Raw genomic sequence first — 13,309 nt, 5'->3', positions numbered from 1 at the left:
TTTATTACTTTTAAAGATTATTTGCCGGTGTATTACGTTTTCTTCCGTCAGTATGTTAAACTTTATTCACTTTCGGGCAGCGCATCACACGAAAACAAACACGAGCAGACAGATATAGCCTAGTTCCCAGAATGGTTAACTTTCTACTAGATGTTACATGATTGCCCTGTTGGCCAACTTGGCCAAACTCTCCCTTATTCCCCTTGTCCCCGTTTCCTTTACTGTTTATTTAGCTAACTTACCTAAACCTTCTAACGTTTACCTGACTGCTTTCCAGGTCGGGATTGATCGCAAACATTCATGTATTTGTATTTACCTGCAGCGAAGTGAAGTGGGGTGGACTTGCGCCCAGCCATGTCCTTAGCGTTTACATTGACCGTATCCACCAGTTTCTTCACCCGGGACACGTCCCCATTCCTGCAGGCCTCAAACAGCTCCCTGAAAGCCCCACTCGTCCCGCACCCGCTGCCTCCAGGACTGGTACTACCGGAGTCGGGAGTGGAACCCGCACTACTGCCCCCGCCGGTGGTAGACGAGCTAGTGCTGCTCGAGCTGGAGCTGCTGCTGCTGGTGCTGAGGAGCGGAGCGGGAATATCAGCAGTGATCTCCGGTTCCCTGATGCTCTCCAGCTCCCCACCAACTGCAAGGCAGCCGGTGTCGGTGGGTGATTCCAGGGGTGTGAGGGGACTGGAGTCGGGTCTTTGTGGGGAGGATAAGTTTTGTTGTTGTTGTTGCTGCTGGGTAGTGCGACGAGACGTCGCCATTTTCGCACACAGATCCCCCTATGGCAGCGAAAACAGTCGGGGAGAACTTCCGGGAAGTGCCAGAATAAAACTTCCGCTTTCAAATTATAAAAAAGGATAAATTCATATTTTGAGCTCTGTGACTTATTACCATAGTAACCACACAAAAAAAGAAACAAATAAAGATTCAGACAGAAATATATTGTGCAGAATAAAATTAAAAGAAATGATAAAGCTCTGCAAAGTGGAATGAAAATAGACTGTTAGGCTGTGTAAGGAAATCTACCTAAATGAAAAAAACAAACAATATAAGGAGTTCCCCCAAAAATTAAAAATCTCTCACCCTCATGTCATTCCAAACCCATGAGACTTTCGTTCATCTTCGGAACACAAATGAAGATCGTTTGATGAAATCTGAGAGCTTTCTGCCCCTCCGTTGACAGCTACGCAACTACCACTTTGACAGTTCAAAAAGTTCATAAATAGATCTTAAAAGTAATCCATGTTAATAGAGCGGTTTAGTCCAACATTGATCAGCGAACATAAACAGAAGCTCGTTCCGAACCTGCTTGAAGCGTAAGAATAAAACCTCTCCCTGAAGCTCAAACACGAGAATGGACCTCATTGGTTCTCACACGTCAAGCAAACATGCTTGAGCTTCCATTTACCACAACTGAGGTGTGAGTTGATGAATGTTTATATGTGAATAAAAGCCTAAATTCAATATGTTCATCATATAAAGCAATTGTGTCTCTTCACAAAAATTGGACAAAACTGCTCAATTCATATGGATTAGTTTTACGATCTCTTTATGAACTTTTTGAAGCGTCAAAGTGGTAGTGTGTACCTGTCAATGTAGGGACAGAAATCGCTATGATTTCATTAAAAAGATCTTCATTTGTGTTCTGAAGATGAACAAAAGTCTTATGGGTTTGAAACGACATGAGGGAGTAGTTAATGACAGATTTTTTTTTCAGTGAACTATCCCTTCCCAGTGCCTAACCAGTTAAAAAGTTCCTAAACCCCTCTAAAACCAGTTGTCTAATGAGATAGAGCAGCTAAAACCAGCAAACCATCGTAATCTTATTTCTTAGTGCATTATAAATTGATTTTCGATTTATGTTTAAAATAAGATCTGTGGTTAACATTGTCTTAACAAAGTGGATGTTGAACGAATACAGCAGTTGCATGATTCGTCAAGCACATAACCTGTTTGTCTTTTAACAGATCAACATACCTCTGTTTACAATATCAGGTCCAAAAACATGGCTCAAAGTCTGTCTCGGATGTATTAGCATCTGCTTATAAAAATCCTTGTTATTATTGGGCAACTCAACCATCACTGATCCAATATTGACAAAACAAAACAGCATATTCCCCTTCGGTAACTGTTTGTTTTAACTGTTTGTATTGGCTAGTGAAAGTGGTTACCTCACTGTTGCACCCTGGGATGATGAGCGTTCTTCTTCTCAGCTGTTTGGAAATATTTGGTCGCCCAAGCTGAAACACTAGCCCGCTAAACATTTGAGTTTCCTGTGCTTAAGTACTGCAGGCCTATCTAAGGTTCTGCTTGTTTGATGCCTGTTACATAATGAAAATGTTCGCGTGAGATTCATGCTCTTATCACACACACAGTCCAATGTTACTGTTTACAAAGCTATTTGATTTTCTCCTCATGTTCAAGAGAGTCTCAAATATTGTCAAAATCTCTATAGGCACAGTCTGGTCCAAAAGACCAAATTTTAAATATAAGATTGTAAATAGTTTAGGGTTTTGAAAAATAATAAAGAAACAACGCATTCACTCTATATGTAGAACATACTTTTTAAATAGTTGGAGTAATTAGGCTACGTATTAAAAATGAGATTTTTCGGACTCCAGATTCTAAATTTTATGTTTTTATTTTCTTAAGTTAAAATTTTCCTTAATTTGGTATGCTGATAACATGAAAAATGCATTAAATTGTTTAAAAAATATTATTTTAAATATAAAACCCTGTTACAGGAATGCATTCTGTGCACTGGAAGTTCTACAGCTGCTCCATTTCTGTCCACCTGATGGGTTTTGTCACCCTGTTCTGTCAGTCACAGGGGTTCGTAAATGACCTCCTGTGGCCACTTTACATATTCAGAGGTGCCGTTTTTCATAAGACATGTGCACGGGACACTTAAATGAAAGCTGTCATTTAAGTGTCCAGTACACATGTTTAAAAATACTTTTCCAGTTAAGCACAATACTTCCAGCTGTTGGAATTCAAATCATTGTCAAGATGTTAAAACAATTTCTGTGTTTTTGTCTGAAAGAAATATTGGGGTGCATAATCACAAATCAGTACTATGCAGAAATATATTTTCTTTCAGACATTTTGTTTTGTTCATATACTGAATGATAAAACATATTCCACAAAAAGAAGCATGACTCCCATTTGAACTCGTTTTGTCACCTTTAGATGTCCTATATTGATTCAGAATGAACAAGCCTGAACAGCTGTTCTCCTGTTAAACTTATACAGTCTGTTTTAGCTCACTATTGCACAACCCATGTGGTTAAAACCGCTTCGTCTTTTCCGCTGATTGTGCAGAAAATGTTACAAATGTTGGGTTTCTTTGATCTGGATTTATCTATGGATTTTCCGCACTATCTGTACATCAGTTGTGGCAACAAGATAAGGTATACCACAGTGTCCCAATGTCTCCGTACTGAAACTACGGATCATTCTGACAGGATGCGCAGTTCTTTGAGAGACAAATAATATAGTCTTAATTGATTCCACTAACGAGCCTGAAATGTAGAAAGATAAAAAGATACAAAACCATTTTATCAAGTTCCTTGATAAATAACTTCTTTTCCATTCTGTGACAAAAAAGTGAAAAAAGTTCTTGCTTGACCACAAACGAAACGGTGCATTTAAAATGGCATACTGTCTGAGTAAGTAAAACATTTGAATTCGAAGTTTCTTCACAACTGTTAAAAATTACTTTTTATATAGTATGAATATGAGTTGTATGAATGAAATTCGGACATACTACATCCGCCATTTTGTTAATGGCTTGTGACCTATACCAGCGTCAGTTGCGTCACTTCACTGCTGTCATAAATCCTTTCCCGTGGCCTCATGGGATAGTAAAGTGCCCATCGAATGCACACTTCAGAATCTCAGAAGAAGTAGGTCGTCTTTTCGCCTGTTTTTCGAATGCTATGTATTTCGGACATACTACTTTGTTGGCGTACTGTTTTCGCATACTATAAGTTTTTGATTTCGGGAACAGTGATTGTAATTATAGGATATCGATGTGCATTAAGATAACAAATAGCAAAGAGACTGATAACTGAGCTTTTGAGAGACATTGTAGAGGCCTAATATCTGCTGACTGGACTAAATGATCCACATGGCTCATTGGGAGAATAGAAAGGATTTGTGTATTTTTCTTTCCAGGCTTTGCATGTTCCTTCGACTTCATCTACAAGTGATTGGCATGTTGGACACTCATTTTAGATTGATTTACGCAAGTGAAGGCCAGAAACAACTAGACAAAACCTTGGGTGTGGAAAAGAAATCAGTTACATGAGAAAACAGCTTCCCTTTGCTTTACGATTCTCACCAGCCTCAATGGCAACATATTTTAAACACAGATCTTCCATAATCTCCAGAATACAATGAACAGAAAAAAAGAAAGATCTACACTGGTCATAGAAGGCTTAAGTATGCTGAAGTTAGTGAGATCATGTTCATGGTAGGAAAAGTGGTGCATATCTTTGAAACAGTGGGGCCTCCAGACATGGCCTACTGACCCCCCCCCCCCCCCCCCCCCCCAGTCCTTTCAGTCACGTGACATGACATTGATCAGCATGGGGTGGGTGCATGCCCCTTCAGCCTGTTGTGATTGGTCCAAACAGGTTGTTCACGTGAACACGGCCTGATCGTCGGCAGAAATGTAAGTAATTTTGGTGCCGGTAAAGTTCAGAAGCTCACTCATGCCATACATCATCAGCAAGAGCATATTACTCTCGTGAACAAGACGCAGACACTGGGCTTGAGGAAGAAGTTCGACCCAATTCAAATGTCGTAACACAGGTATGCATTAACTTATGGTCAAAGTTTGCTTCCTTCTGATACTTTTAAAAGCCTACGGGGGGAATTACAAATGCATTACGTTACATTTGATTCGCGTTGCAGCGTGTAGGGTTTTTAAAAATGTTATCTAAGGGAGATGTGAAACTTAAACACGGTCGTGCTCACTACAAACCAGGAAGAGGATGCACGCAAAACAACAAAGGACGCAAGGCTTAACACTTATTTAAAAAAAAAAAAAAAAACATATATGAAAAATGAAAAAAAAAAAAAAAATTGCATTACAAAAAACGATTCAACGTTTAAGACAGGCGGTAGCAGCACGGATGGTATGTTGGACCCGGACGAAAGTTGCAACTGCAAATGAGCTCCAACAGGTGTGAATCCCACTGTTTGTTTCATAATGTACTTGTCATTGCCTGTTATTTCAATATACCATTTGTTTTAAACTAAAGATAAGTTAACTCGCGCTTTGCCAAGACAGTCTGGAACAATGTTTCATTGTTCCTGACCGTATATGGACACAAGCTAGTAGCCTAGGTAAGACCTGGTCGTTTTGTAACCATTTTTTATTCAATTTGTCGCAAACTTTGAGATTGTATTCCCAGATTTGCCTGCTACAAATTAAAGTAAAAAAAAGAAAGATATTACTTATTACCTCGTGTAAATTACTGTAAACTTTGAGTGCCACTGTTGCAACCTACCCTCTAATGGATTGAAGCTAATACTCAATCAAAATGGTCATTTATTGTTTTTTTTATGGATTATTGTAGTATTTGTTATAATTGATTTTCCGTGGTCATTGCTACTATTATTATTATTTAAAAAAAAAAAATTATTCATGTGCCCTTATCTTCTCTGATGACGTTTTTACTTCCGCGAGGGCGGGAACAAATCATCTGTTACAAATGATCCAATCAATTTAAGATGGACGAAATCAAGTCCAGCCCACACATATTTTGGTCATATTACATAGGCCTATTAGACACTAATGTTTAGTAAATATAGACATTGCATACTTTCTTAAGATTTTAATATATTGGGGTAGGCCTTAAGGCCTAATCATACTTGTTGGAATAACAAGTAGGCTAGCTTAAAATAAAAATAATTACAATTGTAAACGTATAGGGGAGACCACAATTTAAGTCAGAAACAAATATAAAAATGCACAAAACAGACCAACATACAGTGTGTATGGATTAGTTATTCTCAGTTGTGACAAATACTGTGTAGATTACAGCAGTGTATACAGCCATGGCATTAGTAGATGTTAATGTAGATGAACATCTTGTAAATGTAACATATCAATTGTATTTTGTCCTGTCTATTTTGTCCTGTCCTGCCCCTCTTACAAACATCTGTTGACACCATAGGTGTCATTTCTATTCTAATCTGAAGACTCCCCAGTCTGAAAATGTTTTTTTCTAAACAATGACCCTTAGATAATATCTCCTCAGAAAATTAGGCATTTTGTTGTAAACATCAAGATGTCTGTCTTAAAATCATTTTGAATTAAATGTATTATAAATGATGAACACTAGAGGGTGCTGAATATCCTCTTGCAGTCCAAGTCCATGCCCCCTCTCCGGCCTCTAGATAAGATAAACTTGTTTGACCTATTTACTGCAATCTTTTGCAAAATGCTTAATTATTTCATTCCCGAGGGTATATTAAGCTGTGTGCGCTGTGCATAATGTTTTAATTATATCATACTGAGTTTATATCAAGGACTTCATGCTGTGCTACATTAAAGTAAAAGTGTGAAATTTAAATGAGTCATGTTTAAAAAATGTCATCGGCTTTCATACCAACCTTCGTAGACCTGGATAGACTTTCCTCACTCTCTTAATGTGGTTATTAATACACTTTTTCCTGTGTTTTCAGTGCACGTGGCTGCCCTCCCAACAAATCCACCATGCCAATCGAGCTGGCCATGCCGATTTATCTGACAAATGAAGAGTACTTGAACTCAAGGGCATCAAAATACAGCAGGCCCTTGGAGCCATGTCTACACCCGTGTCAAAGTAACAAACTAAGTTTTAGCTCTTCTAGGGAGGAATCAGAGTTGAATGGCATCAGCTCAACCTTGGCAAAACCTAGCAGGGCCAAAAAACAAGTATCTTTTGCTGATCACAAGGGCCTCGCCCTGACGGTGGTGAAGATCTTTTCTGAATTTGATGACCCCATTGACATCCCAACCAATATCGAGCAGTTCTTTAGCCCTTCTCTGACTTTATCAGAAAGGAAGGACAAGTTAACTCTCGACTTTGACCAGCCGTCTGCAGATTACTTGAAGTTTCGTCAACGTATAGAGAATGATCATGTTTGCCTCGAACACTGCATGCTTAAGGAAAAATCTATAGCGGGAACAGTTAAAGTTAAAAATCTTTCCTTCGAGAAGTCTGTTCAGCTTCGCATTACCTTTGACACTTGGAAGAGCCACACAGACATACAATGCCAGTACATAAAGGACACTTACACCGGCTCAAACCGCGACACTTTTTCGTTCGAAGCTAGTTTGCCTGATCAGATGCCTCCACATGAACATGTTGAGTTTGCCATTTGCTATGAGGTCAACGGCGTCACGCTCTGGGATAACAACCAAGGAAAGAATTACAGAATCATTCAGTCAGCACTGAAGAAGAGTTCAAATGACTCAAGCGATGGCCATCAGCGATATGTCGTGAATGATTGGGACGGTCATTTTGACCGTTTTGGCAGCCCCAGATGCTCTCGGGGAATCTTTACCAATTGGCCAAGCTATGCTGGATATGAAGACATTGGTCCGTATTACTAAGAATCTACTTTTGGGGCAGTTTATCCTGTACACATATCCATCAGACATTGTGATAAATGCCTCTTTAAAAAACACCGCAACTTGTTGTTCTTTGGCCTCTTGTTCAAGTACTTGTCAGATTGTAAAGCTCTGAGGACACTTGAAATAATTATGATAAAAAATAATAGATTATTTATGTGGTCAAAAGGCAAGTCAATTTTTAAAACGTATATTGTTCATGGTGCAATGCGAATGTAATAACGAGGGTAAGTTTCTGTTTATTTTCCAATTCTTTGTCAGTTGCATTTATGCTAGTTTCTGTTCAGGGTTGTGTGAATGTTCTTGTGGTTGATTTTGGTTTTGAATGGATTTGCATGGACCTTCATAAAATAATACAGCATAAATTAATTGAAGTGTAAGTGAATCTGCAGGCCAGGATATTTGCTAAACTGTAAATCGTGACCATAAAGTTTTGTTCACAAGTAATTCTTTCTTTGAGACAAATTGTTAGCGTTCTTTTTTTTTTCTTGAGCTAAGAGCAAAGACAGAATGACTCAAAGTAAGTGTTTTTTCCCAGAAATGTGAAATCCGAGATGGACTAGATGCATGTATGGAAATTTGTCGTTTTTTTTGGTTGTTCTTTCCTGAACAGCTGATTTTTTTAATGTAAAACTCTAAGTGTGTTTATTTCTGTATTTTAATTGACTAAGACGTATTCTCACTGTAATTGACTGCACTACATGATTATGATATTAGTGATGGAAGTTAATGTGTATTTGTCTTTTTTTTCTCTCTAATGTATGCACTTTATTATGTTGCAGTTTAATTTCTTGTCACCCATTTTAAATTGCATTGTTTGAATGTGAATATAATGTTTGTCAGAACCACTTTAAAGATGTTCTCTTGATGGTATTAGGTATTTTCGTTATGTGCATTTTAATGCAAAGTTTTAAATGTTCATAGTCACTGAAAACTTCAAATAAAATATTGGCATATGAAAGCAAACAACTTATTTGAGTTGTACTACCTGTAGAAGTAGGATGACATGAGTTGATAAGATGTTTATCATGAACTGTCGAGTCAACACCTGTTGGTAAATGTGTGCAGTTTACATGTTTGAATGGCTAAAGTAATGCACTGTTTTGATTATTTTAAATATAAGTATAATGTACAAGCATTATCAAGCAAATTTAGTTAAGTCTGTGTATTAGGATGTGATAGGATAATTTTACACCTAATTGTTTTTTATTTTGGAAATTATCTGAGGGTGGTTTATATTTATTTTATGGAATAACTAGTAGGCGTACATAAACAAAATAAACATAAATAAACTGTTTTTATAAAAAATAAAGAGAAGTTTGAGAGGGGCTTTTATTTTACAATAGTTCGACTTTTCAGTGACGGCTTCCTGTGCGCCCTGTGACGTCAATTGGCTGGCCGGCTCACATTTAAGACATTAGGTAAGCAGAGAGAAGTTTACAGTTTTAAAATTTTCGCCTACAGTCACTAATCTTAATAAAATGTTTACAAAGTAAACGAGACATTGAGACAAGCATTTAGAGTTGAAAAGGAGCGGATTGGGTTAAAAGACAGCGAGCGTGAACGCGGGAAACCAAATATGTGTTTCTGAAATGAACTAACGTTAACGTTAGACAGTCAACTGATGGAGTCGACGAAAGAAACCAGTCAACCTGCAAATAAGACTTCAACGTCTGGGGGAGATCAGGAGGAGCAATGCCCTAATGTGAGTATATAAACACTGACAGTCTCGGTTTAGTAAAATTAATGACGGTAAGTTAATATGTTTGTGAATTGCTGTGGCAGATTGCTAAATAATGAAACAGATTCATTTTATATGCATTCCTAAAGTTTGATGATCTTTTTGGGTGGATTTAAATCGTTTTTCAATTACTAAACATTTATTTTATGGCCAAATACTTACTTGGTAAATAAATTACTTAATTGTTTAGAGGTGTTCAAATTGTGTCTGTAAGCAGTAACATATTTCTCCCACCTTGCTTATTACCGTGAAACACTGAAAAGAGTATGCTTATTAAAGGTGTTCTTTTTTAAACTCATATTTAGTATAAATATGCATTTCATTGCCATGTTGCATTCCTTTGTCTTACATTTAGGCTTCCTGTGAAAAAAATGAGGAGCAAGATCCTCCATCCACAAAACAGGGAGATTTCAGTGATCCAGTATATAAAGAGATCGCAATGGCAAACGGCGCCATCAACCGAATGAACAGAGATGAGATGCGTGCAAAATGTTTCGAGCTGAAGCTTGACGCACGGTATTGAGAACTTTTAGTTTTTAATGGTTATTTAACCTGCCATTTACTTAAATTCACTCGAACTTTTCATTTCTTTATGGTCTTTTCAGTGGTGTTAAGGATGTCCTGAGGAAGCGCCTCAAAAGTTACTACAAAAGGCAAAAACTGATGCATTCAACTGCTGCAGATGGAAACAGTCATGCATACTTTGACTACATCTGTGTGGTGGATTTTGAAGCAACATGCGAAGAGAATAACCCACCTGACTACCTCCATGAAATCATTGAGTTCCCCATCGTTTTGATCGACACGCGCACATTGGAGATTGTGAGTTGGTGAGGGAAGAGTCTGGCATACGTGTGCTTCATTCTTTCCAGGCAAACATGATACCATACAACGAGTTAAGTGAAATGTTGTAGGATTGATTTACTAGTTAATGTTTGTAATCCCATTACTGTCATTGCAGGTAGACTCATTTCAGGAGTATGTGAAGCCAGTGGTGAACCCTGTGCTCTCTGAGTTTTGTGTGAAACTTACTGGAATCTCACAGGCAAGATTAAACAAACTGCTAACTTAATGAAATAACAATATGAGTTATATACAACACCATTAAAAGTTTATGGTCGTATGTTTTTTTTAAAGAACTAAATATTTTTATTAAGCAAGGATGCATTATTCTAATCAAAAGTGACAGCTAAAATATTTATAAAAGATTTCTATTTCAACTGTTCAATTGTTTTCAACATTGATAATAATAAGGAATGTTACTTGAGCACCAAATCAGCAAATTAGAATGATTTCTGAAGGATCATGTGACACTAAAGACCTGAGTAATGATGCTGAAAAGGATTTAATTATATTTTACAATATATTAAAATAGAAATGGTATTTTAACGCCAAATGTCATGCTATCTATATGGTTCTGTCTTTAGTCTAATATAATTTTAAGCAATTGCTAAAACTTATTTTTGATTAAAAAAAAATTTTTCTCCAGAAAATGGTGGATGAGGCGAAAACATTCAATCAAGTTCTAAAGCGAGCAGTTTCTTGGCTACAGGAAAAAGAACTTGGAACAAAGTACAAATATACATTTTTGACAGATGGGTAAGGATAAAACTGAATGTTATTTAAGTGATGCTTAAAATGTCTATGTGCAATGTAGGGGCTGTTCTAGGATTTCGTACTCAGGGTGGCTTCGCCCTCAGTGAGAATGTGTAGCAAAAGACCTTTTCCTAAGTGGTGCCTCTTTGTAACGCGACACCACTATATTACCATTATGGTAAGTCAAAGGTAGCCTACCAGCACTTAAATTGTAAGTCAATAATACAAACATTTTATGAGTGATATAATGATACCAGTCTTTCTGAAGTCCAGTTCAAATCGGTACTCGTGTAGGCTACTGTTCTACTAACAGAAAATTGCCATCATATCATTATTATGATTAAGTATAACTGTTAACTAGCTAAAATATTAAGGTTTTTTCTACTGGCCTGGTCGGACCAGTTGATCAGACATTTACTTGCCCTGCCAAAACATTCACTGCCCCTGCATAAAATATAAATAAAGTTATTAACTTTCATTGTTTTTGACCTAACCTTACAATACAAAGATTTAAATATAATTCTCGATTTCAATTTACGATCACAGCAAAAACGAACAGCCTATTAGCCTAACCAATATGAAGTTCAAACATTAAAGACAAGTAAACAGTCAATAATAAAATAAGAACCAAAAAAATGAATGACAAGCAATAGCACAATTACATACAAGAGATACAAATGAATTAAACAGCAGTTTACAGTGCTTGTGAAAACTATTACTGTATGAAGTAAATGTACACAGATACCTGTTAAAGCTACAGAAGTTATTTATTTAAAAGCAGCGATTATCTCTTTTTATTTTGTGTTTGATTAACATTATCAACATAGGAAACAAGTTAAGTGATTATGAAGTCATAATGCACGGATCCGTTATATTGACGATTTTTTTTTAATTGTTTATCTTCACTAAGACATAACCAATTGTGTTTACGTGGGTACTTGTCAAGATGGGCTTTTTTTATAGACAATTTTGTATTTGCTCAGGAAGTGCTGTCTGAGAGGCGGCTTATTGTATGCAAGCTTCAGGTGTGAAATGTCTATCACTGCGCACGTAACACATTGAGTTCTCTTTCGTGGCGTCTTGCGCTTGAATGGCTTAAAATCACTTGAATGTTGAAACTGACAAGACTTAAAAACACGTGAAATAGATCAACTTTCTTGAGGAAGCAGCACTGGCCCGATCGTTCAGATAGGGGAATTTCGGGAGACTGAGAAGACAGACAGGTGGGCTGAAGCCCCCCTAAAAAGGTTCTAGAACTGCCCCTGTTGCATAGCAAAATATATCGTACAGCTTACTGTCCTGTCTGTGTAGGTCATGGGACATGGGAAAATTTCTCCATACCCAATGCAAACTGAGTCAAATCAGATTCCCACAGTTTGCCAGAAAATGGATCAATATCAGAAAGTCTTATGGAAACTTTTATAAGGTTTGTTTTCATGTTCATTTTCCTCATGATTCCTTACACAGCCATATAAGGATATATAAATTGTAAATAAGTTGGCTTTGGAGTATTACATTTGAAAAAATGTTCGTACATCTCATCCTGTCTCTCTCAGGTTGCTCGTACTCAGACGAAACTAATCTGCATGCTGGAGAATCTTGGTATGCAGTATGACGGACGTCCTCACTGTGGTCTAGATGACTCCCGCAACATTGCCAGAATTGCCATCCACATGCTGAAGGATGGCTGTCAGCTGCGGGTGAACGAGTGCATGCATTCAGGAGAACCACGGAGCGTGCCCATCTCTGCCCCTATTGAAGGAGCCCTAGCACCTCAAATGCCCAAGAAAAGAGACTAAAAAGACTCTTTCCCAAAACTAACATTGCTTAATGTGGACAAATATGAAGACCTGTCATTACGTAATTGGGACAAACTAATCTAGGTTAACTTAAATTGTTCCAGTAATGTGTGTGATTTCTTTGCTGCAAAAGCTTACATCATAGCAGATCAGTGGGGTGAGGCTGTGCTTCACCTTTAAGGCTAATTGGGTATCTGTACTGTATTTTGAAACTTGCTTGAGGAACTGGAACAGAAGCTGTAGGCAAAAGGCTTGAAAAAGCCTGATGTGTGATCAATAATTGTGCATTGCTTTTATTAATCTTTGTTGCACACCAGTTGAAAAACTGAAAAGCTCAATTTGTATTCTATTGCCAATAAATTTTTTTTTAGGATTACACTGTACAAATATTATGATAAGAGATCATTTATACACTATTTTGTTTTTAGCTGTTTGCCTGAGATCTGATTTGCAGGTGTACTACATTGTTGTTGTCAACTTGTTGATTAATGTGTGTACTTTAACCCTTTATAGTCTACTCAAAGCTTAGATATGTTGTGGTTA

General features: G+C 37.3%; 3 protein-coding genes across 5 annotated transcripts in view; 2 read left to right on the top strand and 1 right to left on the bottom strand.

Moving 5' to 3' along the window:
* tnksa (tankyrase, TRF1-interacting ankyrin-related ADP-ribose polymerase a) overlaps window positions 1–989 on the bottom strand; it is a 106,308-nt gene extending 105,319 nt beyond the window's left edge. Inside the window, exon 1 of one of the 2 annotated variants that reach the window (XM_077232946.1) lies at window positions 317–989. In XM_077232946.1, coding sequence (XP_077089061.1) covers window positions 317–764 — 448 coding nt within the window. In that variant the 5' untranslated portion in view covers window positions 765–989. The remainder of the gene's footprint in view (window positions 1–316) is intronic. The other variant, XM_077232947.1, reaches the window with a different exon arrangement.
* Window positions 990–4,592: 3,603 nt separating this feature from the next.
* On the top strand, window positions 4,593–8,596 carry ppp1r3b (protein phosphatase 1, regulatory subunit 3B). 2 transcript variants are annotated; one of them, XM_077232945.1, is made up of 2 exons: window positions 4,593–4,678; window positions 6,700–8,596. In XM_077232945.1, exon 2 carries the CDS (start codon window positions 6,731–6,733, stop codon window positions 7,610–7,612), a length of 882 nt encoding a protein of 293 aa, XP_077089060.1. In that variant the 5' UTR covers window positions 4,593–4,678; window positions 6,700–6,730; the 3' UTR covers window positions 7,613–8,596. The 2 variants fall into 2 exon arrangements, with proteins under 2 accessions (XP_077089060.1, XP_077089059.1); XM_077232944.1 differs by lacking the exon at window positions 4,593–4,678 and adding an exon at window positions 4,683–4,818.
* Window positions 8,597–8,987: 391 nt separating this feature from the next.
* On the top strand, window positions 8,988–13,153 carry eri1 (exoribonuclease 1). Its single transcript, XM_077232943.1, has 7 exons — window positions 8,988–9,335; window positions 9,727–9,887; window positions 9,977–10,193; window positions 10,333–10,416; window positions 10,861–10,970; window positions 12,279–12,393; window positions 12,524–13,153. Exons 1-7 carry the CDS (start codon window positions 9,255–9,257, stop codon window positions 12,764–12,766), a joined length of 1,011 nt encoding a protein of 336 aa, XP_077089058.1. The 5' UTR covers window positions 8,988–9,254; the 3' UTR covers window positions 12,767–13,153.
* The last annotated feature ends 156 nt before the right edge of the window (window positions 13,154–13,309 follow it).

Source organism: Siphateles boraxobius, unplaced genomic scaffold, assembly GCF_051911475.1.
Source record: "Siphateles boraxobius isolate OS27281-9 unplaced genomic scaffold, OSU_SipBor_1 18, whole genome shotgun sequence".
NCBI classification, from domain to species: domain Eukaryota; kingdom Metazoa; phylum Chordata; class Actinopteri; order Cypriniformes; family Leuciscidae; genus Siphateles; species Siphateles boraxobius.
This window is presented reverse-complemented; position numbering and strand designations above follow the sequence as displayed.

Coding starts and splice junctions, on each gene's coding strand:
- ppp1r3b (XM_077232945.1), top strand. CDS start 6,731: ATGCCAATCGAGCTGGCCATGCCGATTTATCTGACAAATGAAGAGTAC.
- eri1 (XM_077232943.1), top strand. CDS start 9,255: ATGGAGTCGACGAAAGAAACCAGTCAACCTGCAAATAAGACTTCAACG. Junction 9,336..9,726: donor AGGAGGAGCAATGCCCTAAT/GTGAGTATATAA, acceptor TCTTACATTTAG/GCTTCCTGTGAAAAAAATGA. Junction 10,971..12,278: donor TATACATTTTTGACAGATGG/GTAAGGATAAAA, acceptor CTGTCTGTGTAG/GTCATGGGACATGGGAAAAT.